The sequence below is a fragment of the Cygnus olor genome, chromosome 4 (genome assembly GCF_009769625.2).
Source record: "Cygnus olor isolate bCygOlo1 chromosome 4, bCygOlo1.pri.v2, whole genome shotgun sequence".
Lineage (NCBI taxonomy): Eukaryota > Metazoa > Chordata > Aves > Anseriformes > Anatidae > Cygnus > Cygnus olor.
Genome location: NC_049172.1, coordinates 43,886,619 through 43,913,539, shown reverse-complemented (window position 1 = coordinate 43,913,539; position 26,921 = coordinate 43,886,619). Strand labels below are relative to the sequence as shown.

General features: G+C 35.8%; 1 protein-coding gene across 19 annotated transcripts in view; it reads left to right on the top strand.

The window, feature by feature from the left end:
- KIAA1109 (KIAA1109 ortholog) overlaps positions 1 to 26,921 on the top strand; it is a 115,954-nt gene that overhangs the window by 47,362 nt on the left and 41,671 nt on the right. For 13 of the 19 annotated variants that reach the window (XM_040556292.1, XM_040556291.1, XM_040556288.1 and 10 more), the window contains exons 26-49: positions 60 to 310; positions 777 to 1,035; positions 1,500 to 2,343; positions 3,190 to 3,260; positions 3,953 to 4,126; positions 4,445 to 4,565; positions 5,121 to 5,267; positions 5,638 to 5,765; positions 6,231 to 6,433; positions 8,429 to 8,626; positions 9,285 to 9,496; positions 9,799 to 9,950; positions 10,758 to 10,908; positions 12,013 to 12,165; positions 13,419 to 13,659; positions 15,261 to 15,409; positions 16,496 to 16,715; positions 17,565 to 17,723; positions 19,253 to 19,428; positions 19,974 to 20,149; positions 20,817 to 21,523; positions 22,434 to 22,673; positions 23,108 to 23,201; positions 24,672 to 24,722. In XM_040556292.1, the coding sequence (XP_040412226.1) occupies positions 60 to 310; positions 777 to 1,035; positions 1,500 to 2,343; positions 3,190 to 3,260; positions 3,953 to 4,126; positions 4,445 to 4,565; positions 5,121 to 5,267; positions 5,638 to 5,765; positions 6,231 to 6,433; positions 8,429 to 8,626; positions 9,285 to 9,496; positions 9,799 to 9,950; positions 10,758 to 10,908; positions 12,013 to 12,165; positions 13,419 to 13,659; positions 15,261 to 15,409; positions 16,496 to 16,715; positions 17,565 to 17,723; positions 19,253 to 19,428; positions 19,974 to 20,149; positions 20,817 to 21,523; positions 22,434 to 22,673; positions 23,108 to 23,201; positions 24,672 to 24,722 (5,277 nt within the window). The remainder of the gene's footprint in view (positions 1 to 59; positions 311 to 776; positions 1,036 to 1,499; positions 2,344 to 3,189; positions 3,261 to 3,952; positions 4,127 to 4,444; positions 4,566 to 5,120; positions 5,268 to 5,637; positions 5,766 to 6,230; positions 6,434 to 8,428; positions 8,627 to 9,284; positions 9,497 to 9,798; positions 9,951 to 10,757; positions 10,909 to 12,012; positions 12,166 to 13,418; positions 13,660 to 15,260; positions 15,410 to 16,495; positions 16,716 to 17,564; positions 17,724 to 19,252; positions 19,429 to 19,973; positions 20,150 to 20,816; positions 21,524 to 22,433; positions 22,674 to 23,107; positions 23,202 to 24,671; positions 24,723 to 26,921) is intronic. The other 6 variants (XM_040556294.1, XM_040556293.1, XM_040556289.1 and 3 more) reach the window with 2 other exon arrangements.

Genomic DNA, 26,921 nt, shown 5'->3' with positions numbered 1-26,921 from the left:
GTACTAAATCTGATGTGGTCTCATTGTTGTTTTTTCTTTTTTTTTCTGCCTTTGTGTAGATTGTGGTTTTTGTGGCCTGATGATAATTTGAAGAATAAGAGAAGCAAGAACAAGTGTGGCTGTCTTGGTGGTTGTCGCTTCTTTGGTGGCACGTTAACAGGACTAGACTTTTTCAAACTTGAGGAACTGACGCCTTCAAGCAGCTCTGCTTTCTCAAGTACAAGTGCAGAATCTGATATGTTTTATGGGCAGTCATTACTGCAGCCAGGAGAATGGATTATTACTAAGGAGATTCCTAAAATTTTGGATGGTGAGAATGCATTGTTCTCTAACTTAATTCTTATTTGCCCAAAAGTATAATTCACTAACAGCACATTGGTTTTTGTGGTCTATCTGATTCTGGTTAATGAGTAGTATATGTTGCATTCTTGTGTAAGAGGTCCTGTAGTGGTATGGGCCCTTCTGAGTGCAGACAGTGCCTTGATAATAGTGAGTAAACTTTCATATGCTGAATTTTTGTATCAACATGCAGATCCTTTCTGAGTAAAAAGAAGCTTTTTGACTTGCATTTGTTTTACTTGTCTAGAAAGCAGTCTGTTAAGAGAATTTGATGTTTTGCTGCTATGATTTTATTAATTTTTATTAAATATGCTAGTCTACGTTTTCAAAACCAGGGCTTTTATTTAATAAGGATTTTTATTTGAATGGGTGGAAAAGAAGCCATTGTAGATGTGTTATCATATGTTCAATTTTTCTTTCCTGTTTCATGATCCTAGGCAAAGCAAATGGTGTAAAACGAAAAGATTGGGATTGTAGATCTATGGGTATAGAAATAGAAAGAAAAGCGCAACATCTAAGCCTACAAGTGCCACTGCGCTCCCATAGCTCCTCATCGTCTTCAGAGGAAACAAGCAGTTCTAGTGCTGCTCTCCCCTTGCTGGCAGGTGAGAAAGACAGCCCGTCTTCTACTACCGAGGATCACTTGGGACAGAAGGAGTTCTTGTCTGGTGCAAAAAGAGAAGATGGTCGTGGAAGGTTAGTGCTCTCTGTGTCCGGGTGGGAGTATAATTGGACTCTTGAATATGTTAATACAGAACATACCTTATATTTAGCAACTTACTGAGTATTAGTTATTTTCAATGGCACTGCCAACATCCATTTCCTAGTTTGAATGCAGATTTGGATAACTAATAGGGGACAATTATAAAAATAACAATAGGAATCTGGGTAGAAAATATCCCTAACAATAGGGATCTGGGTAGAAAACCCAGCATGTATGACAATAACACTTGCCATTACCATTTGTTTATATCTCCTCTTATGTAGACAAGCGGACTAGCAAGTGGCAGAATTTAATATGCCATCAGCGTTATGAAAATAATTGCTATACTAACAGAAAATCACAGAATCACTGCAGCATTTGACAGCTCTTATAATGTAAAGAGAAGCACAGGGAATAAAATAAGCAAATGAAATGTCCATTGTATTTTTTTTTCCAGTGTTGCAGGTGAGGGTGTAGAGGGTAGCCCTGCATCCCCTAGCAGCCAGGAAAGGCCTGTTGGTCAGTCTCCCATGAGGTCTCCGCTGAAACGGCAGGCGTCAGTGTGCTCCACCCGGCTCGGCAGCACTAAGAGCCTCACAGCAGCCTTCTACGGAGACAAGCAGCCTGTTGCAGTTGGTGTGCAGTTCAGCAGTGATGTGTCTCGCAGTGATGAGAATGTCTTGGACTCCCCAAAGCAGAGGAGGAGCTTTGGTTCTTTTCCGTATACACCGTCTGCAGATTCAAATTCATTTCACCAGTACCGCTCAATGGATTCTAGTATGTCAATGGCTGACAGTGAAGCCTACTTTTCTGCAGCAGAAGAGTTTGAGCCAATAAGTAGTGATGAAGGACCAGGAACTTATCCGGGGAGGAAGAAGAGAAAAAAGCAAGCTCAGAAAATTGAATACAGTAGAGGGTCTATTTATCACAGTGTGGAAGGGCCCTTAACAAGTACTGTCCATGGAGAAATGAGTCAAGACATTAAAACGTTGCCAATTAAGACTCATCCTTCACAGGCTTCATTTGTTTCGGCTCTAGGTGGAGAAGATGAGCATGTTGAGAATATGTATGTTATGGAATCTGAAAAGACTGTAGAAAGTGAGCAAATAACTTCCCAGCAGCCTGTAATGGCGTGTTATCAAAACTATCTTACACAGTTCCAGGTGATCAACTGGTCGGTAAAGCATCCAACTAACAAAAGAACTTCAAAATCCTCCTTACATCGCCCCTTAGACCTTGACACGCCAACCAGTGAAGAAAGTTCATCATCTTTTGAGCAGCTTTCTATCCCAACTTTTAAGGTACGAAAGATAGAGGAAGGAAGAGTAGAGAAACAAGTAAGAATTCAAGACAAGTTCAAATTGTTTAATATACACGTTGTATAAAGTCATGAGACACTTGAAACTTTCTGGCTTTTAGTCAAGAAATACTTTGGAATTCTGACTTCAAGTCTTCAACTGTGTGGCTGGGAGACTGGAAAAGAAAATGATTGTTAGATTATGTGAATAGGATGCGTGTTCTGAATTATCGTTATTGTATTAGAAATGCTACTTGTTGAACGATATACAGCTGAAGGATATTTACATGAGTTTTGTTTAAAATATATATTATAAAGAAATTTTAGTAGCAGTACATTTAATACTGACAGAATACATGCTGAGTGGTAAATGAGTTACTTTAGAGTAAATTTGAAATGAATAGTTTGATAAAATTATTTTTGTACATTTGCATTTTTTTTCCAGTGTGATACAAGCATACGTATTTAAGGAAAGAACTGAAATGAAATGTATGAAACGTAAGGGAAATGACTTGATAGATAATAGGTGTATAAGCTCTGAATTTCATCTTGTTGTCACTTTGTAGCAAAAGCTTTATATGTTTATGCAGTTCTTTCGTAGAATATTATTTGAAGTCCCTTTTAAGCAATTAGTAACTATCCACCTATGATTTAACTTTTTCAACAGCTTGAGATTAGATTATGAAGTTTTTGCAAAGTTTTATTTTTTTACACTATATTGGAGTATGTGCATATGAAGGATTCTTTTAAGAAAAAAAAAACTGTAAGGAGAATCTTCATTTGAATATTCCTTGGGTAATTTTTGATATATAGAAGGAATGTAATATATTTCTTTGTACTTTTCTCTTAGATTGTTAAGCAGGGTCTCACAGCTAATTCATTACTGGACAGAGGCATGCAGCTTACAGGATCAACATCCAAGTAAGTTGAAAATTGTGTAACATTGTTAAAACATTTTTTTTCCTGATACTCTAGTAAAGTATTTTGGCTCTTGCTAGCCCATTCAAAATTTGATTTGTAGCATTAGTTTTAGTACAGGTCTATTTCAAAGCAGGGTATTTTATTACAAAATGTTTGGTTTTGGTCAAAATGAAAGTACAAAGGCAATTTACTTACGTGATTTTGGGAAGTGCTTATAGAAAGTGCCCATTGCATTGCCTAAAGCTGAACTTGAATCTCAGTAAGGGCCTTGCCCTGAAATTGTTTGTTTGCTTTCTGAGCTATGCAGAAAAAGAAACCTGTCATTGTATGCCTTTTACTGAGTATTAAAATGATACCTACAGTGCTTCAGGAGAATTTACACAAGCTGAAGACCTGTTTATACGTTGTTCATGACAAGGAACATTTTCTAATATGTGGCTATAACCTCACATCAGTTTATTATGCATAGTCTCATTATTAAGGAGTTAACTCTTTTAATGCCTGTAGACTCTTCCCTTGGATTGGATGAATTTTGATTTAGTCTTGGGCCTACCATCCAAGACTAATGTTTTGGTACTGTTGGAGTCCTATTAAAGTATTAAAAAAATATACAAGATGCAAGCATTTAGTGATGTACACTTTTGTATTTCTTTCACAAATCTGGATTATTAATATGTATTTGACTTGTTTAGTACACCTTACACTCCTTTGGATAAGAAGTCTGCAGAAAACACAGATGATGAAACAATAACAGAAGAATGGACATTGGATCACCCAGTCTTCCAGACAAGGACAACAGCAATAGTAGAAGTCAAAGGAACTGTAGATGTAGTTCTGACTCCTCTCGTAGCAGAAGCGTTGGACAGGTAATTAATTTTATTTTTACTCCTTTGGTGTTAATTGGTTATACTAAAAATTGTCTCAAAACTGTTAGGCTGAGCAGAGGTTTAGGTAAAAGGATTGAATAATACATGACTGATGGAACGGCAGTGCCTTGCAGCCATTGAATATTATTCTGCTTGTCCTATAAAGAAGCTAGAAGGACGTCATTGTGACCTTGAAAGTACACTTTCTCTCTGTGTGCTTAATTTTTCTCTTTGCAGTGTTAATTAAATACTACAGATGGTGTGTTACGTGAAACTGGAAGTTTAAGTGTCCTGTTGTGGGCTTGTTCCCTCTCACAGGTATATAGAAGCAATGGTGCATTGTGCGAGCTCTCGACACCCAGCAGCTATTGTTGATGATCTGCACTGCAAAGTTCTTCAAGATGCTGTACAGAACAGCAAAACAAGCTTCTCAGAAAACGTAAGGAAGGGAACAAGAAAATTATCCAAAATTTTGAAAGAATAGTCATTTCTTTATTTTACATAGGAAAAGATTTAATTGAATTCATTTTTTTGAGGTACAGTAGCTAAATGCTATATTAATCTAGCTTGAAAAGAATTTTGTGGTAGTTGTACTGAGTTAAGAGTTCTTTCTGTCCAAGTTAATGACTAAATTTATATATTTTTTATTTGGCGTTTCTTAGACTTCACAGTATAATTGACACTACTTATTTACTTCATAACAACTTTTTCTGTATAACTGATATATGTAGGACTCAAGCTTTTAGCTGAAATCTGGTCATTAGAAAGTTTATTTTAGAATGACATTGCTACCCTTTGGTATCTAAACATAACATACCTGTACGTGCTACAGTCCTTGTTCTAGAAATGATGGCATTGTGCTTTAAATGCAGTCAGAATCTCTTTGTAGTTCAGTGCTGCTGAACAGTTCAGAGCTGCTCAACACTTCAGCTTAGCAGTTCCAAGTTTCAATGAGAATAAATTATTAAGTGCTACCACCTTTTTCCCCTCCAAGTTATCTTCCAAGCAGGATATTAGAGGAACAAAAATAGATGCCACTACTACAGGAACAACAAACCAGGGACCAGCACAGACAAATCTCTCACTTAAGCAAGATAATGTGACAATTAAAGGCCTTCAGGCCAACGTTAGTGTACCAAAGGTAAGAATTTTTGTTTAGCTTATTGGTAGACATGTAACTCATAAATTACCCTTATTGTGTGTACTGGAAAGCTTAAGTGAAGTTACGTATTTGTGATAGATAACTGATGTGATGAGTAGGGTAGACTGTTTTGGAGATGTTCGATCTTAGGGTAGGTAAAGGTATGCAAGTTAAATAATAATTGCTATGGAGATAACTGACTGCAATGTCTGTAAGTGATGTTTTTACCTCTTGGTGTGGAGGTTTTATCTTTAAAAGTTTGATTTTACTCATAAGTTTAAGACAAGATTGTATCAGAAGTTTGTGATGTATGATTAATGTAACATGTTTTTCTAAATTTCTTTACTCTTTGGGGAAATTTTACATATAGGTGAACCTGTGTTTACTACAAGCATCCGTTGATGAATCCCCAGGGGTTTCTTCTGGTAAAACTGTGACTCATGTTTCATTAGTAGCTTTGTGCTTTGATAGAATTGCTACACAAGTTCGTATGAATAGGTAAGAATAAAATATGTCACTGTTGGTGGCTTTTTTATTGTTATGTTAGCCAAAAGACTTAGTGTTAACAATTTTTTTTGAAATATAGCCTGCAGTTCTGAAAGGAAGTGTTTTAAAAAGTCATGAATGAATTAAACAATAAAATGTCTCTTCAGTGTGCTATAAATTAACACCTAATATCTAGTTAAAACTGCAGTTTCTTTGAGAAGTAGAGGAACCCTTCTGGAATCATTTTGGAACCTAAGATTTAACTCACATTATGCAGGATAAAATTGAAATTTTCAGTAATTTTCTACCAAAGTATAATTATCTTCTGACTTTACAAAGAATTCTTAATACTGCTGTGCTTATGTCACTTAATGTCACTCAAAAATTTTTTAAAAAAAGTAAATAAGAGTAGCATGTCTATCAGAGATTTGCTTAATTGTTTTTTCTCCCTTGTTTTCCTTTCCCCCTTGTTCAAAGGGGTATAGTGGAGGAGTCTTCGAACAGTGCAGAAACCGGGAGGAATTCTGTCACATTTGATCGTTATATCCAAGCCAGTAAAATGCAGCCCCAGTCCTCTGGCTCACTGAGATCCAATGCTGGAGCAGAAAAAGGAAAAGAAATTGCTGCTAAGTTGAACATCCATCGTGTTCATGGACAACTTAGAGGCCTTGATACGACAGGTAAGCCTTTTTTTTTTTTATTGTGAAAATGTCATTTTTCATAGAAGCAAGTGGTGATAGTTTGCCTTAAGCTCATTTTTTATCAACACAAATAAAAAGACATTTGAAACTAGAGATTATGCAATAGTCCAAAAAGAAGTTTAGGATGGTTACTCTGAATTGTTTGCTGTTATTTCACTAGTATGATGATTTTAAACGTAGACAGAGGGAAAACATCGCCTGATTTCTAAGCGTTTTTTGTGGCAAACAGGTTGCATGGTAAATATTGACCGATAAAATTTCATGTCTAGGCTCCCTTCTTTCCAGTTGATCTCCTTTCCTTCTCAGCTGCTGTTTTTTTTCACCCAACGCAGCAAATGAATTACACTTACTAGCTTTCTTAGTACTTTCTAACTATTTCAAGATAGGTATAACATGAATGTACTGGCACTTTCAGCTTGACAAGCTGTAGATTTTTAACAATAGTGCCTATAAAACAGAAAATGAGATCTACGTGATTGTGTTCATTCTTGTTTTTGTTAAGGAAATGCCTTCAAGAGCTCGTGAATTAACTTTGGTTACTATAATTTCTGATCATGGAAAAGATGAAGATAGGCAAAAGTAGAGACTGTTCTTATGTTGTGGTTTGGCAAGAAGTCTTGAGTACCTTTTACATGCTGACATTTTTATTGCTTTCTAAGTTAAATCTGACTCAGTTTTGATGCAATCTGTATCAGCTAGTGCCATGTTTTACTGTGTCCCATGAAGAGCAGGAGTCTTTAGGACATGAGGAAATGCACTGAAACAAGTATGAATAAAAACCACACAACAAAAAAGCCTGTGTAAAGATGAGTGAGCAAATTAAACTGGAGGAAAACAAAATAAATTGGAGAAGATAAAAGGGATTAGCTCAATTTTTATTTAGTTGGGTGAAATCTCAGCTGTAGTGTCTTGTGTGAGGTATGCTGCAGACTTCTGAGAAGGCCAGGTAATTCTTGACTTGTAACCAAAAAGCTCATCTTCTATTTAAAAGGGTTGAGGAATGTCTTTCTAGAGAACTTAGCATTTCACGTATGCTTTGAAAGTGATTGCTGTTAATCAGTTGGGGGCACAGATTGAGGATTGTATGGACAGAATATAAATTGACTTAGTGTGGTTCTTTTCCCCAGATATTTGACATTTAACTCTGTGTGAGAGGTAATAGGAAACAGGTATAAATTTTCTTAAAATGTTCCTTCAGAAATGTCACTAGAAGAAAGGATTTATATTTAATCTACATCCTAATATCAAAGAAATGAAGGTGGCATAGTCCCCTCCTGGATCTTAGATAGCAAAGATCGTAATGAATCAAAAACTACTTGAGGCAGTGTTTTCTTAGGAATCAGTGAGACTTACTTCTTTCTGTTCTTCCAGTATAGACAAAGGCATGTTTCCAACCGAGAAGCAGTCTCTGAATTAAATTCAGAAATTTATTTTAAAATATCCATTAATTATGCTATAGTTAATACCAAATGCATTTCTATTCAAACATATTATCCAAGAGCACTGTCAGTATTACTGTTATTTGTTGCTGTTAAACTTTAGGTATTTATTAAGAATGTTTTTGATAAAAATTTTGGGCTAATAGGCACTTTGAGATAAAAATCTGAAGAGCTTGTTTGTACGTATATCTTTGGAACCATGACTGTAAAAAGATGAAGAAGGCAGATATGTTAGGATTGGTAACATCTAAAAGTTTGAACTTTGAGTTGCTCCATTCTTGCTTTTCCAGACTTAAAAATTACCCTGACCAAATAAAATAAACTTTCTGGGAGGAAGGGTTTTGGGCTTTATGAACAATTTTTTTTTCTTGCTTGTACTTTGATTTTTTTTTCTTTTTTTTTCTTCCTGTTTGAGGAATACTTAAGAGTATTCCAAAATACTTTACTTGCAAGTAGATACTGTAAACTTGAGGGCTGTTTGAAGATACAAAGTTTTTCCATTTTGTAACAGAATGCTAAATGTGTTTATTTTAAGATATTGGAACTTGTGCAATAACAGCTATTCCCTTTGGGAAATCAAAAGTTCTTTTTACTTTGGAAGAGTTGGATGAGTTTGCTTTTGTGGATGAAACAGACCAACAAGCTGTACCAGATGTAACTCGAATCGGTCCTAGTCAAGAGAAGTGGGGTTGGATAATGTTCGAGTGTGGAATTGAAAATTTAACTATAAAAGGTAAGACTATATAGGCTTTGTATTACTTTGTATTATGAAACTGATAGCAACTATGTTGTTGAGTCTTCTATTTTAGACATTATTTGATTTCAAATACATGAATATAGGTGATAATAAATAATATGTCTATAGTACATAAATTATATCACACAGTAAATTCTATAATACAGGAGCTTTTAGTCCTTGCTGCTTATGACAGTGTAAGAAATAATTCCATATACATTATTTTCAACAGTTCTGGAAGCTAAAGTGAAGGTAGAAATTTGTGCTTTCACTGATTATTTAAATCCTGACCTTGCAATCATACCCACACTAAGTGTCTGAATGTAGGACTGGAATTCTGCTTTCAGGAGGAAAGCTGGCTTCATAACGAAAAAGAGCATATATGTATTTTCTGTCATTCAAGTTGTTCTTGTCAGGGAATAGTGTTTAAAAGCAGCCTCCATGCATTGTGATTACTCTTCATCTACTTGGAACAAACTATAGGAAGCTCTACAACTAGCTTTTAAGTTGTACATAAAATTGGTAATGCATCTTGTTTAACCAAAATCATATGTGTTTATCTTCTAAGTGTACCTTTTTTTTTTTCTGTGGGATGTAACTTATAGAAGTTTGTGCGTGGCAAACATTTGCAGCTGTAGTGTGTCTGCTTTTCTAGGAGGAAGACAATCTGGTGCAGTATTGTATAATACATTCGGAGTCATGGGGAAATCAAGTGCTACAGAGAGAGGTGGATTGCTTGCATCAAATAACTCTTCAGATTCTCCAACTGGTAGTGGTTATAATACTGATGTGTCTGACGATAACCTTCCTTGCGATAGAATAAGTCCCTCTTCAGATATTAATGGAAACTCAGTTTCAGATGAACAGGTATGTATACTGGGCTGAATTGATTGGTCTTAGGTTGTGTTTCTTTAAAGTGATTATGATTTGTAGTATAAAACTGAAAATTGACAGATCTGTTGCTGTACCAACTGATTCAAACTGCCTTCTTGTGCATTAAATTTTAAGCTTTCTCTAAGGTCTATTAGTGTTGTCTTGGGAGAGTTGATGAACAGCATTAGGTTATTTTTCTTTGCCTAAATGGATATGAAACTATTTTTTGTGAACAGTGCACAGCAGGCTAGTGCCTTTAAATACTTTGTAAAAGACTTTGTGTTTTGTTTTTTAAGGATGAAGGGGTTGAATCTGATGATCTGAAAAAAGACATACCCTTGATGCCTCCTCCCCCTGACTCCTGCAGCATGAAGCTAACAATCAAAGAAATTTGGTTTAGTTTTGCAGCTCCTACCAATGTGCGTTCTCCAGCCCATGTATTTTCAAGGTATGACTCTATCTGATTTAAGAGAAAGAAAATAACAATTCTGGTTTGGTAAATTACAGTTGTATTTGGTAGATTCTGAATGTAACTTCAATAATTGTTGAAGCTTCTCTGGAAATGCTGGTTTTGGAATTTACATATGTCACAGTAGTTCTTGCTTCAATTTGTAACAGCCATCATGTATATGAAAGTGTTGCTAGAAAAAAATTAATTAGATATGATAGAAATAAAAAAAAAAAAAAAAAAAGAATTACTTCCAGTGAGAATGAGATGTATGAAGGAGAGCAAGGGGTGTGAGTGAGAATATTTGTTTTGACTAGGAGAGAACCACTCACTGCTTTGGTCTTCAACATAATGCTTAAACCTTGATCTTATTGACTTTGCACTCTAAGGTTCAAGATAAATCTTTCTAAGATAGTTTTTTCATACTCTGTGTCAACACTTGAAAATTTCTGTTACATACTCTAGAATGGATACTAAGCATCTCTAAAGGTCAAAGCAAACTTAATGAAACTTTGTATGTGTATAGAACAAGTACATTGTAAACATACAATTCAACAAACTAAATATTCCTATCTGTCAGTATATAACTATAAATTAGAAAGTCTTTCTGTGATTTTTTCCCTAATATTCTTGCCTCAGTCCTTCAGCAAAATCTCATCACAATACCTTGTATAACAATTAACGTGGGATTCAATTAATGTTCTCATATTCCACCTATTTGAATGTCGTTCGTAGCAGTAGTAGAAAATCTTGCTAATTGCTGCTGCTGAATGTGAATACCTAACACTTGTTATTTTTCTCAATTAGGCAACTGAACCTCCTGAGTACTGCAACTCCTGCAGTTGGTGCTTGGCTTGTTCCCATTGATCAAGTGAAGTCATCTTTAAATAAGCTAGAAACTGAAGGAACACTGCGAATCTGTGCTGTTATGGGTTGCATAATGACAGAAGCACTAGAGGTAAATGACCTTTCTAAAATCAAGAGGCCAATCAGAACGGAGCAGTGTAATATGTAATATGTATTCATTTGGGGATCTGAATATTTTCACTGAAACTTACAGTGCCTCTTAAGACAGTTTTTCAAGAATTGGTTACAAGAATTTACTGCCTGTGCTTTTTGCACGGAATCTAAATTTCAGTGGGGGAAAAAAAAAACAGCTATTACTAGTGATGAAGTCTTGTGCTTCGTACAGGTGTGCATCTCCATGTAAAATAATTGGAGATTCTGTCTGTTGAAAGAAGTATGGCTTTGATATCTGATATATCTTACGAAATATGAAAGTGTGCTTGAATCATGAAATATTCAGGGTATCTTTTAGGAGAAAATGTGAACTTCTATGCCCCTGCAGTGTATTGAATTACTGCGCTCATCAGATCCACTTGTTAGAGAAAGCAAAGTGAGGGTGAACAATTCTAGTGAGAAGAGCAAAATAGACTTTTTTTCATTGTTGAAAACTATTATTGGTAGAGCTGTTATAAAAATTGGGTCTTAGTGTGATTTGCTAAGGAGCTTTTGTGTGTGTAGGCAGTTTTCTGCTGTTTGTTTAATTAGCACCATCTAGTGGGAAGATTTTGAGAAGTGATACCTCTTGGTGAGATCCCATCTTGTATTGCAAGACTGAGAGCTTAGTGTCATACTAGTTTTATGCTCTACTAATTGCCCTTTGCAGCATTCCCCTATTGTTACCTCCCTTTATTTTTTTCTACTCTTTTTTCTACCAATAAGCCAAATTAGAGAAGTATTTTTTTATCTAACTAGGAATTCGCAGTTCATTTGGAAATCTCAGCTAGTTTAGCAAATATATTCTTTAGTCCAGAAGTAACTTTGCAAAAGCGTGGGATTTGAATCCAGCTTTATTACTGCATATAAATAAACAAACTTCAAATATGATTATTTTCAGATAGCACTTTTAAAAATACGGTAGTTATCCATGTGTCAATTTTATTGTAGAAGTTCAAAATGGAGTTAAAGGTTTGTGCTATCGTAGCTGAAATTATAATTCATGTGCGTGTTCTTTTTGCGAGTACGTTCATGTGTGAAAAATATTTGCATTTTAATCTAGAATAAAAGCGTGCACTTTCCCCTGAGAAGCAAGTACAACAGGCTAACCAAAGTGGCTCGTTTCTTGCAAGAAAATCCTTCCTGTTTACTGTGTAATATATTGCACCATTACCTTCACCAAGCAAATTACTCTATTATTGAGGATGCCACCATGGTGAGTTACCCTGTAAACATGTAAATAACTCAGCATGTTAGTTTAAACCAATTCTAGTATCTCCAGTTAGGTAACTGCATAAGGAAAGCTGTAAAACAAGGAAGTAAACCTAAACTGGTGTATATGTACTTCATTTGCTAAGTAGACATGGCTTCTCACATGTCACTTTCTTTTAGGTCTGCTGTTTTTCTTGTGGCCTGTGTGTATGCTTGATTTTTGTTTAGCTATTTTATTGGCAAATATATATGAAATCATAACAATTTTAAATACATGCCTTTTTATTTAGTGGTCTCTTTAATAAAATTTATTTTTTCTTAAAGCTAAAAGTGAAGTAGTAAAAATTTGTAGTTTTAAAATGAAATCTCAGTTATTGATGCAAGTACGTGGAAGAATTAGATTATATTTCAATTATTTTTTTCTGAGAACTAGACTTCATGTCTTTTAGAAATATTTTAATAATACAGGCACTTCACTGGTTTAAAAAAGCTAGAATTGTAAAAAATTTAAGACTTAAGGATCTAATCTTTTTGGTGGCTTTAGAATGTAAATACTTGGATTGTAATGGTAAATAGTTGTTTGGACACATATATTGGGCATAAGGAGGAGTGTTTGTCCCTGATTTTGCATCATTTTCATAATCCATTTGCATGGCCGACAGATTTCAACAATATGTTTTTCCCTGTGTTCAACTGAGAGCCCAGTGATCAGAAATAGCACAATTTGTGGCAGAAATAGCCCTGTTTGATTTGTGGTAAAAATAAAGGTGTGTGTTTTTTTTTTTTTTTTAAGCACTATTCAGTGGTGCAATCAAAACAATCCCTGTTTTTACCTCAGTTCTATGTTTTTAAATGACTGCTTACCAACAAAGGAAAAAAATAGTTTTTAATTTCAGTTGTTTCTACAGACACTCTAGGGCTGCTCTGATTTTTAGTTTATAGTTTAAAGCCTTATAATTACTTCAGCACTTCTTGTTTCATATTTGATAATCTTGTTTCCTGTTGTTTGTTCTTGGCCCACTGGGCTAGATACTCAGGATTGAATGTATTGTAAATGAATGTATTTACTGTGTTTAATGAAGCTATAGTTCTTCTTATCTGTTAGGCCTGTGACTACTTATACAGGTAAAGTGTACTGTGCAAGCTCAGTTCTATCATAAGCTGGGAATGGGAGTATTTTGTCTACTAAAAAATATTTTTATAATGTTGATTTTTTATACACAGTTTGTTAAAATGCATTTTTGTTCACTTTTTAAGAGTGATGGCCTTCCTGCCCTAGTTACCTTAAAGAAAGGTCTAGTTGCACTGGCAAGGCAATGGATGAAGTTCATTGTGGTGACCCCAGCCTTTAAAGGAGTCAGCTTACACAGACCAGCTCAGCCAGTGAAACTGCAGACAAATGCCTGCCACGAGAATGAGGATGGGCTTGGATTAGACAACGGAGGGGGTCTTCAGAGTGACACAAGTGCTGATGGAGCAGAGTTTGAATTTGATGCAGGTATTTTAGTGTTTTTGCCCTCTAAAAGTTCATAGGAATAAGTAGCTCCTCTCAGAGCATTTGTATCTTACTTAGTTCTAATGCCTGAATGTATGATATTCTTTTCTTAGAATCATCAAGCTTCTTTTATAAAATCGTCTTCATTTTGAAGCTGCTGGTAATAATATTATTGTAATGTTGTAATTGTCACTCATTTGGGGAAAAACAAAAGAGAAGACCTCATTTCTTGCTTCACATGCCTTGTCTTATTATTTACAGCAGAAAATACATCGACCTTATTATTTGCTAGCTTGCAATTAGCATTTTGTTTTGCAGCTTCTGATCTTGTTTTAGAATTGTAACACAATTCTATGAAGTCTTCCAGGAGTAGCTTCAAATCTACCTTCTTACCTTTGTGAAGACATATTCTCATAAATCCTATTTTTTTCCCATTTTTTACTACTTTGTCTATGGTATATTTTGTTGCCAACTTACACACTGCCAGTGTAACAAAATCTACTGATACAGCTCTCTATTTGATATAGAGCTGACTTAAATAAGAACCACAAAAAAGGAAGGGAACAAATATATGTTGCTAGAATGCTCTTTTTAGCTGTCTTGAGTTGGCTGACTTATTTTGTGTTTTTAGCATCTATGAGCAGTGTTACTGTTCTCAGAAATACAGTATTTGTTTTTCTTTTCTCAAATATGAGTTACGTAACATTGATGAAAAAATAGTTAAAATCAGGAGAAGAATCTGCTTTTGCTTAAGAGTCCAGCAGCAGCCATGAGCTTAAAGACAACAACAGTGAAGATGTACTTGTTTGAAGCTTTTTAATTATACTGTATGAAGGAATTTCTTGCCACTTTGTATGTGGCAATTTTGCCTTCTTGTGTAGACTTAATTGTAGAAGTAATTGATGGTACATGGAAATGCCACAATTCAAAAAATGATCAGCCATGCCAGAAGTGGCAAAAAAGTGAAATTTGTTTCATTATGGAAAATTACATTTTGGTATTTTAATTGTCTGTGTTCTCCGGGCAGCTCTTCTAAAATAACAAAAAAGGTATGGGCTCCCCTGTATTGAAATTTGAGGTAACAGAAGCATCTTTGTCTTCTTGAACCAAAATTTTATTCCCCCAGCTATGAAAAGATAGAGAATAACAGTAGTATGTAGTAATAAGTGTACCTGTTTATTTTTGCAGGTGTGAGATTTGACTGGGCTCAGCATGAGGATAGGTTAAAAGCAATCCTGTAGTGGATGCTGCCCCCTGTGAGAACTCTTAGGAAGGGATTAGTTGCAAAGAGAGAGATACGCAGGAGTTTTGTGTGCAAATGAGCTCACCTACAGTATAGCAAGTTTATTTTGGATCTGTAGCACAGAGCAACAGTTGTATGGCGTTTGAAGGACAAAAAGATTTGTACTTGTATTATCAAACAAATTCCACTAAGCCGGTGTTTGAGGTTTTCTTATGTGTCTTAATTCCCTTGAATTCCCTAGATAGTTGTGTGTCAGAACCTGGAAGTTCATGACTGCTTGTAAATAAATGTGTCTAATAATAGACAATCTTGGTTCCTTATAATATATCCAAATGAGGAAAAGTCGTTTGCTTGGTTCCAGCTACTGTCAGTGAGCATACAATGCTCTTGGAAGGAACAGCTAATCGTCCTCCACCTGCTGGTGGCTCTTCTGGGCCTGTAACTGGTGCTGAGATCATGAGGAAGTTATCCAAGACTCACACTCACAGTGATTCTGTTCTGAAAATAAAGGTAAGCTTATAGCATAACTAATACATGGAGGGTGTGCTCCTTATCCCATAAAAGCAATGTTTGTGTGCTCCTTATCCCATAAAAGCAATGTTTGATTAGTTAATATATATTCTGCATCTGTTCTTTATTGGTTTTCTTGCCAGTTACCTTCAGAGTCCACTTAAAAACAACATAAATGTGCATCATGTAAGGATGTGTATTAACTTTACTGGCTTTCTGGCTTTTAATCTATGGGAGCAGAAGTGAAATTTTAAACTCTCATTACACAAAATATAATTGACAAAGCACTTCAATAATTTGTAGTAAAATAATTTTTTTTTCTTTTTCCACAAGATGTTCAGAAAGCTGCAAGATTTTATTTTTATTTCTAGTTTCTGAACAGAAAGTTTGTGGATTTTCTTTTTAGCCATTTGTTGTCTTGCAGAGCACCCCCCAAACAGCAAACCTCTCTAGATGATAAGTCAGCTCAGCGGATGTGTGCCTCTGTCCTCTGCAGCAGGGAGCCATCCACTGATACCACTCACTGCTTCCTTCTGATGGTCTTGCATGGTTTAGGGTTAAGTAGCCCAGATGCTTTGCACATCTGGCTCCTCTTCAACTGTGAGGGCAGAGATCCTTTTTGCAGTTGTATGCCTTCAGGTGGAGCATGAGCCTTCTTGGTGTCAGAAGTCACCAGCTTCCATTCTTTGCTTTTCCTGGAGGCTGCACTTACATTATACTAGGGATGCAAGGGATTCAAACAAAGATTAAATCCAAATGAGGTTTATAGTCAGTGGTTGGTATTGTTTCTTCTGGAGATTTGTCTTAGATGAATTCTACACATCTGCAATTTCACTTGTTACATGTCGTGGCTTTTTAAACTGTTTTTGCACTTTAATTTTCAAGTTTTAAAATAATTTTGCTAGCACCTTTATACACAATAGTTGTATGGCATATAACCTGCCCCAAGTGAAATGCTACATGACTAAACTTTCTGGGAATGAGACTTTGTAGTTACTGTGTTCCAATCTTATATTCAGAACAAATTTCACTTCCATTTTTACAGTTTACACAATACTTCATTAGTTTCTTTGTTTTGTCTACAAGGGTATACATCCATATCATTCCTTAAGTTACACTAGTGGAGACACAGCTACGGATTCACCAGTGCATGTTGGCCGTTCTGGCATGGCAGTCAAGGAAAGTCCAAGAAAAGAGAGTCTGCTCAGCTATCTTACTGGAAGCTTTCCTAGCTTGCATAATCTTTTGGAAGGAACTCCTCAAAGAAGTACAACTGCAGTTAAAAGTAGTTCTTTAACAAGAACAGGTATGATGTAGCTGAAATTGCGGGAGGGAGGGCAAGAGAGGGCTAACTTTAAGGATTTAAGTAGAAAAGGTACTATATTTTCTACAGATCACTGCACCATATAGTTACGTATAAGTAAACACCAAGTACAGCAGGTTAGGAAAAAATATGACAGCTAATGAACTAAAATGTTTTCCTTTTACACAGCTTTGTTAGTTTCTGAGGGCATATATGTAGATACATAATTACATAAGTAAGTCTTTCTGAATTAATAAGGAAATTAAGTGATCAATCTGTATTTGTTAGGTGGTTTTTGACCTTGTAAGTAGGTCAAAAAGTGGACCAAAATGAATGTTCCAGTAAGTTAGTTTGTATATAACAGTAATTTGCTTATTTTTAATAATGGTTCTTCAAACAAATGTGCTTTGTAGAAATTTGAAATGCATGTATTGAAATTTTTACATTCTGTGTTACTGTTCACCATGCACTGTTACTATTTATATAAAGACAAATGGGTAAGTTAGACGTTGCATTTTCTCTAAAACCTCTTTCTTTTGGTATCAGGGGATGAAATACAGAGAAAGAAAGGTATTTTGGTTTCTTAATGAGTTCTTTGGCCTAATTATGGTAGAAATGAACAAATGCAATGACATTTGTAGTGCAACATCTATTAGTGTCACAGTGGAAGTTCTGTGGTAGCATATATAGTTTGTAAGGGTTCTTCCTGACCCGTAATTCATTGGAATAAAACTTGAGGGCTAGCCTTACTGTTTTAATAGTAGATGTGTATTCTCAGTAAAATTGTGCTGTGTTTCTGCTTTTGCTGACTTTGATTCAACAAATGCTAAAGCTTCTGATTTGTTTGTATAGGAAACATGGTGGCCACAGATATGTTATCTGAACATCCTTTGCTGTCTGAACCATCTTCTGTGAGTTTCTATAACTGGATGTCAAATGCCGTGGGCAACAGAGGAAGCGTAGTACAGGAAAGTCCAGCCACCAAATCTGGACACAACAGTCTTCCAACAGGTATAGTTGTTAACAGCTGGATTTAAGATATGACTCTGGGTTGGCTGTTCCTGTGTTTATTACTACTTTTTCTGAAAGTAATAGAGCAAGTGACTTAAGTTTAATAGACATAAATACTACTTGTGGGACTTCTCAGCAAACCAAAAAATGGAAAAAAGTCATTAAAACATTTTTTTTCATTTCTCTCACCCTCACTCCAAAAAAAATTCTTTTCCTTACATCTGTAAATGTTATTGCCAAGACCATGTGTAGCTGTGAAAAGGTAAGCTGTACAATCATCCTTAGTTGCAAGGTTCCTTGCATTTTGTTAGTTAGTTCTCATCTGTAATTTGCATATGATGTTTTTGCAATGAAGATTTTGAACATTGGAATCCTTGATCTTTCTCAGTTCAATTTTGAAGCAGAGTATAAACATTTTTTGGCTATGTTGAGAGTAGTGTTATTCCCTAATCTTCAGGGATGGGAAATAGTCATCAGGTTTAAAGGAATGGAGAAAAGGAGAGATACACTACTGAAGCACTTAAGTGTACTGGAGAAAGATATGTAACAACTTGTTGCAGCTTATTTATTATTATTGTATGCCTGCCGTTTATAATTTTCAAACATGTCAATTTTTATTCTCTGCAACACTAAATTTGAATTTTTCTTTGATTAACAGTCTTTCGACCACTTCTTGTTTGTTTTCAATATTGAACGAATAGTCTGATTCCACAAAACATCTTTGTGCTTGACTTATTGCTCAACCAGTGTGGCCCTTCTGAAAACTGTAATGTGCTTTTCTGCAAAAAGAATCACAGGGTAGAAGTATAGCTTTCAATTTTGCTTTCAGAGAAAGGAATATTTTTTTCATGCTGAGATTGTCATAGTTTGTTCACAAGCTTACACTCCTGAAATTAGACTTAATGATTCTTACTCAGACACAGATCTATCCAGATCATTCTTCTGTGAACACGTGTAGCCGTGGCTCTCTGATAAGTGCTGTAAACTGGAGTTCTGGAGATTCAGCCTGGACATACACTGGCAGAGCAGCTCTGTCTCATGCAGGCCAGTCCAATCCAGACTCAAGGCACAAATAATTCAGTATTGCAGAGCATGTTTTCTAAAGACTAATCTATAAAGATCTAATTAGCGGGTCTTGCATTGGTCCTAATAAAAAACAGACATAGCACATTGAAAGCTAGAAGTAATTACCTGTAACTGTGGTTGATCGTTGCTTTTTTTTGATGGTACAGGCAAATTAGTTTTTTGTTGCAGCTCAAACACATGTATTAAATACCCTGTAGAGTGCAACACAGACAAGAGGCCGTGGGAAGGAGGAAAAATCTCTGCTTTTCAAATATGAGTTTTGAACAATATCAGACTTGATACCCTGAATGCCATTTTTGTGAGGTTGTGGACCAGATCAGGAGTCTGATGTCCTGTGTGTATAGCATGTGTGTCTGCATTAATTAACTTTGAGTTTTCATTAGAGAGTTGGTGGTGTTGAAAATTGCTATGGTGTTAGTGTTCCATGGGTATTTATTTTTTAGGTGTTGCACCAAATCTTCCTACAATACCCTCTGCTTCAGACTTCAACACCGTTTTGTCTAGTGACCAGAACACCCTGGATGGCACACACTCACAGCACAGCACCAGTCAGGATGACATTGCAGGTGTAGAAGAGGGTAACCAGGGGTTTCCTGCTGTCCAGCTAGCAGATGCACAGGTAGGGGTGGTTTACAGATGTATTTTGGAGTTCTATAAGAGAAAACTAGTTATTATTTATTAAAATCCTAAAATGATGAGTGTTATCCTGGTTTTGTATGTGTTTATCTTATGCATTCCTATACAAAGATGGATAGGTTCAAGAAACCTCTGAGGTTTCTTTAGCAAATTTTGTTAATGGTGAATAATGGAACATGATTTAATAACTTCAAAGAATGTTTGGAGCATTTATGAGAACAGCGTAGTTCGCCAGTGTACTTTTTACTGGGGGGAACATCCAACTGTACTGCAGAAAGCTTACTCCTAAAGCTAAGCGCTCAATGTTAGCTTGCTGTGTAGTCAATCTTTATACTCAAAAAGTGCATAAAACTTCATTTTTTTCCTTGTTTGTTGTTTTACACCAGTGTAATAATATCTTACTTTTTTCCATATTACATAGCTAATTTACTGTAAATATTATAGGTCAACAAATGATGGAGTGGGGAAACGGGAATATAGGAATAATCTAGACAGTGAGAAATAAATTGGTGGATTTTGTTTTTGTAGGTTGTCTTCAAACCTCTTCTAAGTTACACAGGAATTCAGTCTCAGGATGCAATGCCACTCTGCTACAGAATGTACTTTGGAGAGTACCTTTCTTTCTCAGGAACTTTGGACTGCTTAAGAGCAGATATTGTTGATTCAGATACAGCAAAGGAAAGAAAAAGCAAGCGAGCTCGAAGGTATGTCATGTATTTGAAAATACATGTATTGGTTAAAGAAGATGAATAAGGGCTTTCATTGTGAAGTAGAAGTCAAATGGAGTTCTAAAGCACTTCCAGAGAATAAGGAGCAGGTTTTTTTTTTTTTTCTTCTGATCTTACCTGTTTTCTCTTCTGTTAAAATATTTTCTTTTTTATCTTCCTGTGTAGTGGTTTGGAAATTTCAAGTCTTTGAATCTCACCTACTTTTGTAAATGGGAGACTGGGGTGGGGAAGGGGGTGCAGGTGGGAATAACAGTGGGAGAAATTTGAAAGGCTATGAAGTGCTATTTTGTGATTAATCCTATAACGAGATTGTTATTTTGAGTGTAAATGCTGAGTCATTTTTCTTTTTTTCTTCCCCTTGAGTGTTTTGGGTTATAAGTTTCTATCATAACTTGATGTTATGATAGAAAAATTGCATGCCAAACTAAGTTTTCATAGAACTAAATGATTATTGTGTTAGTAACACACAGTGTGGAAGTATGAAAGTTCATTTTCAATATTTAAACTGTGTTAAGAATGTAATACTCTAAGGGAAGTGAAACTTTGGATTTGGTAAATCAGATGTACCATCATGTAAAAAGTATTTGACTCCATGCTAGCCATGAAGAGAAACAAAGTGTAACTTTTACCTTCTCTTTCCTAGGCAAGGAGCTGTCAACCTTCCTCCTCTTGAATTCAAACCAGCTTTAATGTTGGAAACTTTCAGTATTAGTGCTGTTGTAATGGAGAAATCCATGTGCACGCCTCATAACTCCACCAATGCCCTTTCTTTTCATGACTTGAATAAACGCTATTACAATACTTTTCACTGTAACTTTACAATTTCTTGCCAGTCCATAAGCCAGCACGTGGATATGGCACTGGTTCGTCTCATTCATCAGTTCAGTACAATGATTGATGATATCAAAGCCACACAGACGGACATCAAGCTTAGCAGATACACAGCTGGATCAGCTTCTCCAACACCTACTTTTAAAACCCGCAAACACAGAGACTTCCGCTCCTCTGATTTTAGCCGAAGCTCTCGAGGAAGTCTTAATGGAGGTAACAGGGTGAACAACACCAAGAGCAAACGAACAAACAATGAGAACAATAAAAAAGAATCTCGAAACAAGAATTCCCTGGGCAGGTCAGAAAGAAGAACTTCTAAAGTGTCCAGGAAAGGTTCAAAAGATGTAGTTGACCACGTGACTATTCATATGGATGACTCTGACTCTATTACTGTGTCAGAACAGAGTGAACCTTCTGCAGAGTGTTGGCAAAATATGTATAAACTGTTGAACTTCTATTCACTCATTTCTGATCCAACCGGAATTTTAGAGAAGTCTTCAGAAACTTTCGGACCAACAGGTAAACCAGTTCACGAATCCAAATAATTTAGAGTGCGTGAGTTTGCAGAAGTCTATTCTTTTACAGCATGACCAGAAGGGGTTTTTGAAAATTGTCTACCTCATCTAACTTTGAACAAAGGAGCAGGGGGTGGGACTGAGGATCTTGTAGTTAACTCACCAAGATGGTGTACAAAGACAAAGTATTTTCCCAGCTGTATATTATGCTTTGATTCTTTCAATCTCAGACTTAGTCAAGTAAGTGTTAATCAACTGATTTTAAATTCGATCCCTTGATACTCTTGTAAGTGTATCATACTGAAATGGGAGTTTGTTAAAGACAGGAATATCATTCTTGTACAGAATACCATACCCACAAATATGATACCTGCAGAAAATGTAACTTTTCTTATTGTTTTTATTCTGAGTGTTGAAAAGGAAAACTTGCTCATCCAAACTAAATTATAACAACCACCTTTGGGCTCTGACATGATCCAAAAAGGTCAAGGAAATCTAATTAAAGACTCCACACCCCCCTCCCCCCTCAAAAAAAAACACACAACAAAAAACACAAGAACAAAACAACAACAACAACAAGCAAACAAAACAAAACAAAAAACACAAACAGGGCAGTTGGAAACTGTCAGAGCTGTATAACAATAAAATGGCATAAATATGAATGTGTAAATAAAGTGCATAAGAATGTCTATGAATAATAAAGGAGCCACATCATTTATTCATTTATTATTGTCCCCATTGTGTCTTGGATTTGGTTCACTTGCCAACATTATTAGAAAGGAATAAATGATTTGCCTAAAGAGTTCCCTTTATGTGCAAGATGTATGGTCTTTGGTTTCAAACACAAAAGTAAATCAGATATGTTAAGGATTTCTTCTAAAATATCCTTAAATTACTGATTTGTGTTTTTGTAGGTGTTCGAAGCCCAACTGAACCTGCTTGTAGAGTTGTGTTTGAAAACGAGCAGGATAATGGCAGAGATGCGCAGAGGAAGCGCAGCCTGGTGACTTCGGAGCCACAGCACGTGACCCTCATAGTCTTTGGCATCGGCATGGTAAATCGAACCCACCTGGAGGCGGATATTGGGGGTCTCACAATGGAGTCAGAGCTGAAGAGAATCCACGGCAGTTTCACCCTGAAAGAAAAAATGAAAGGTGAGATAAATGAAGTAAGATGTACTCTGTAGGTAAATTCAGTAGCAGCTTTACCTTGTACGTGTGCCTGTGCATACCTGCATATGTATTTGTAATGTTTTATTTGTAAACAGATGTACATTGTGTCTGGGTGTGGATAGTATAACAGTCAGTATGTTCTTTTTAAAAACTATTGCTAAGATGCTGAGAAAATTAAAAGGATGCAGGATTTTCAGAAAATGACTAGTGAAGAAAATTCTTTCGGAAGATGAAGTTACTCCTTTTGTTTTCAAAAGCTTTCTTCTGGCCAGAGTTTAAATTTGATATAGCATAATGTGATTACCAAGACTCTAATTTTTGAATTACTTTGTTGCTACTGTATTTTTGAAAGCAGTAGGCATACCTGGAGGTATTATACTGAATCAAGTACTGTTAAATATCTTTTTTTTTTAAAGATGTACTGCATCAAAAGATGACTGAGACATGTGCCACTGCTCACATAGGAGGTGTCAATATTGTCCTGCTGGAGGGAATCACCCCAAATATTCAGTAAGTATGAAGCCTGATGATTTTAAAATAACTCAAGTAGCAATGCTTAGAAATGGTATCAGTTGTGTGACCGTAAAGCTGTGTAGCTTACTGTGGAGAAAGCCTTGAAGAAATGTTTCTAGATAGAATCCGTTAAGTTACAGAGTCTGACAATCATGCAGCTGTTGCAGAGCTTGGCCTGAGTTTGCCTCTTGAATCTAATGGTGTGTGCCTGTTGGCAGGAAGCTTTTCTATGAAAGGCGTATCTCTGAGTGAGCTGAGGATTGTGGCCTAGAGGACATTGGTAGGTTTCAGTCTAGGGTGCCCAATCACAGAAGTTTTACTTGTAATTCTATAAACGGGAACACTCCTGTTCCTTTTTATTTCTAGTGAAAGGTATTCGTAAGTTGTAGGATTGTAGGTTCACAGTGTAAATGGGTGACATGACTGGAAAAAATGTAGGGTCTTTTTATATAAATGATCATACAGTCAGATCTTACTGCACCAATTTTATTCCATGTGATGTACACATAGAAACTTTGGTATTTACTGTTTCTGCTATGCTTCTAATTGTTTTGGAAGCTTGTAGGTTTGTCTAAACAAAACAAGATTTTATAGGCAATATTTAACCTAATGACACTGTTTTACCCTATTTAAGATCCGTATTGTTACTCAAACAGGTATCTTTTTGAACTCCCATGTTGCATGATTCTTTTGTTATTTTTACCATTCTAATATTCATTCTCCACCCTTTATGTAAATAACATAATCGGAGAAAGAAAAGAAAAATCACTTTTTGTGCATGAACATCTCGAATGACTTGCTCAGCATCCACATTGCTGTTTTTGTTTTGCCAGGTACACAGACTTAAAAAAGGCGTGCATTTATTTTTCTTCGTTTCTAGCTGAATTCTTTGAGTTGCAAAACAACAGTTAAACCACAAATCTTTGTAACATAGAACACCCTCACACAATTTGAATGTTAGTTGGGTAACCCTCAGTATGTGATCTGGTTTTAGGATATTAATAATGTTGTTGAAAAGGGGCTAAATAACATGACTCTTTCTCTTTTTTTCTTTTCTCTTTTATTTATTCCTGCTTAGTTTAGAAGATATTATAAATAAGTTAAATAGTACAGAATTTTACTAATACCCCCAGATAAATTGTGCCTGATAAATGTGTTTCAGAAGGATAATTACAAGTTCTAATCTGACAGCCATGTAGTGTTTCTGAAGATGGCTGGGGTTCTTCAGGTCTGTTTTATGCTGTAATCTTACTGAACTTCTATATAGGAGTGGTAGAAAAGGGGGAAAATAATGATTAAATCTTTAACAACGACAAAAATTAACAAACACCAAACCTTCAACTTGTTAACTTTGAAAGTGTCATATTGTGGGTTACAAATAATTAACTGACTAATTTTGCATGAATGTTTATTCTTTATTTGCTTTGTTTTTGTTTTTCTTGCTTTCTCTTCAATCTTCATCTCTAGACTGGAGGATTTTCCTACATCTCCTACAAGCACAGCCAAACAAGAATTTCTGTATGTCATATTATAATGTTTAATAGTCTTGCAATTACCTGTGTTGTGTAGCTAATGGCTGCATTCCCAGTGTGTGTGATTGTCTAGGCAGATGTTGCTTGAATACATTTTAGATTAACATCTAATAGTAGCTAGATAAGCTTTTCATGTAGTCTGCAAATATCTGTCCAAAAAAACTCCAACTTTTAAGTTTTCATTTAACAATCTAGCTTTAGGGGCAGACATTATAACACTGTACTGTCACTACTGTAACACTAGAACGGCTTCACTGACTGTTCAGTTCTTTAGATGTGCTTCTGTGCTTATTTTAATGAGGCGAAACAATGCTGATAAATGTGGAGGACCAGAGAGGTTAGATTTATTTTTAATTTGGTAAGAAACTGCTGTGCTTGGAGTGATAATACTGATTGTGATTTGATCAGGACCACTTCTTTTGTCTTTACATACCTCAGTGCTGGGTTAAGCTACCAGCTATGCTGACTAGGCTGTGCTAACAAAATGTTTTCCTTAAAATCGTGCCTGTGCATCTACTGCAAATGAAGGTGAACCTTTTCATGTCCCCCAGTTCCCTATGTGTGAATGCAGGTGTCTTTTTTTTTTTTTTCCTCAGGAAAAAATGCAGTGTTTTCTCTCTAGTTGCTTTCTTCCTTCCTGATGCTAAGCTCAGAGGAGGGTCTCACTGGAGTAGTGGTCAAGGTGGGAATTGGTACATCGGACAAACTAGAAGCCCTCTTCTTATAGTTCCCTAACATGGGTTAGGCTGAGTGGAGGCCTTGTAGCCAGTTCTGTAGTGGGACAAAGCCTTTGGTCACGGGTTAACCCGGAGAGTTGTCGTTTATGGAATTGGTGTAAGAACATAGGATTACTTCTGAATGTGTTCCTTGTCTGTAACTTAAATGTTATTTTTTATAACGATATTCAACGAGGTCTGTTATAGGTGTATCACCATATGTAAGCAAACTACAGATAAGTAATGTGCAGTGCTCGTTCAGAATAAATACACAGCCACCCAGGTCTGCATTCTGTTCTGTCATGGAAGTAAGCTTTGGGTAGACTGTACAGTGAAATTCATTAGTTACATGAAATAAGCCAATATCTAAGCAGAGAAGCACAGTTAATTTTGCTGAATACTTGGGAAGTCCAGACTGAGGAAATTCTTTTCAATCTGATTCTTCCATGACAGCTGTATTGGTGTGAGTTTTTTTTCTGTTTTCTTTTTTTTAAATTAAGGAAATGCTTAAAGTGGCATGAATTCATACCTTCAGATTTGATTATAAACTCAGTACAGCCTTTAACTCCAATTATATTTGCTTTTAACTTTTAAGCAAAGCACAGTTAAGACTACACTGTCTATCCAGTATGCATCAGGAAAAGATCTTGCAGCTTCCCATGAGTTGAAAGTTGTCCATCAAACCCTAAATACTTCAACTGTTAATCTGGTACTATTTTGCATTATTGATTAGAAAAAATACATATTCTTGATTTGCTACAATAGTTCAATCAGAAGCTTAACAGGAGGAGATGATTTGTGCAGGAAATACGGAAACATCAACAGAGATGCAATTTTTTCTTTTAAAGAGGTGGAATAAAATAAGCCTTCCCTTTTCTTCAGTATATATTTAGGTAATTTTATTTTTTTCTGAAAATACTTGTGAATTAAGATTTCATTCCTCCTTCGTATTTATGTTAATTCTTAAAAAAAAATCGAAATAATTTCTACTTGACCTTCCACCGTGAAATTTTAATTCATATCTGCACTTAGATGTGAAAATCTGAACATGTTTCTAGATCTTCAGTAAATTAATCCACTGTTGATAGGCCTGTGGTTGCCCAATAGTGCTGTGGACTTCTTTGTTGTAAGCAGAGGGAAGATGGCTTTTTTCGTATTTCCACACCAGGGATGCTTTGGGCTAGCCAATGTTTAACATGCAGTAATTGGCCCTTTGCTAGGGCTTCAAAGAGGAAACATTACTTAGGGAGTAGAATTCATAGAATAATGTAGCTTTCAGCATGAAACCAAACTGTCTACATAACAGCTTAAATCATGATGCAAAAATTACTTTGGTTATGTCCATTAAGTTAGTATTTGAGAAACTTTAGTTGAATGGTGCAATCTTACAGAGGCTATTTTTTGGTCATTTTAGCTAACGTCCTGCATCTCCAAAACTGTGTGTCTTTCTCTCTGAGGCTGTTTTTCTC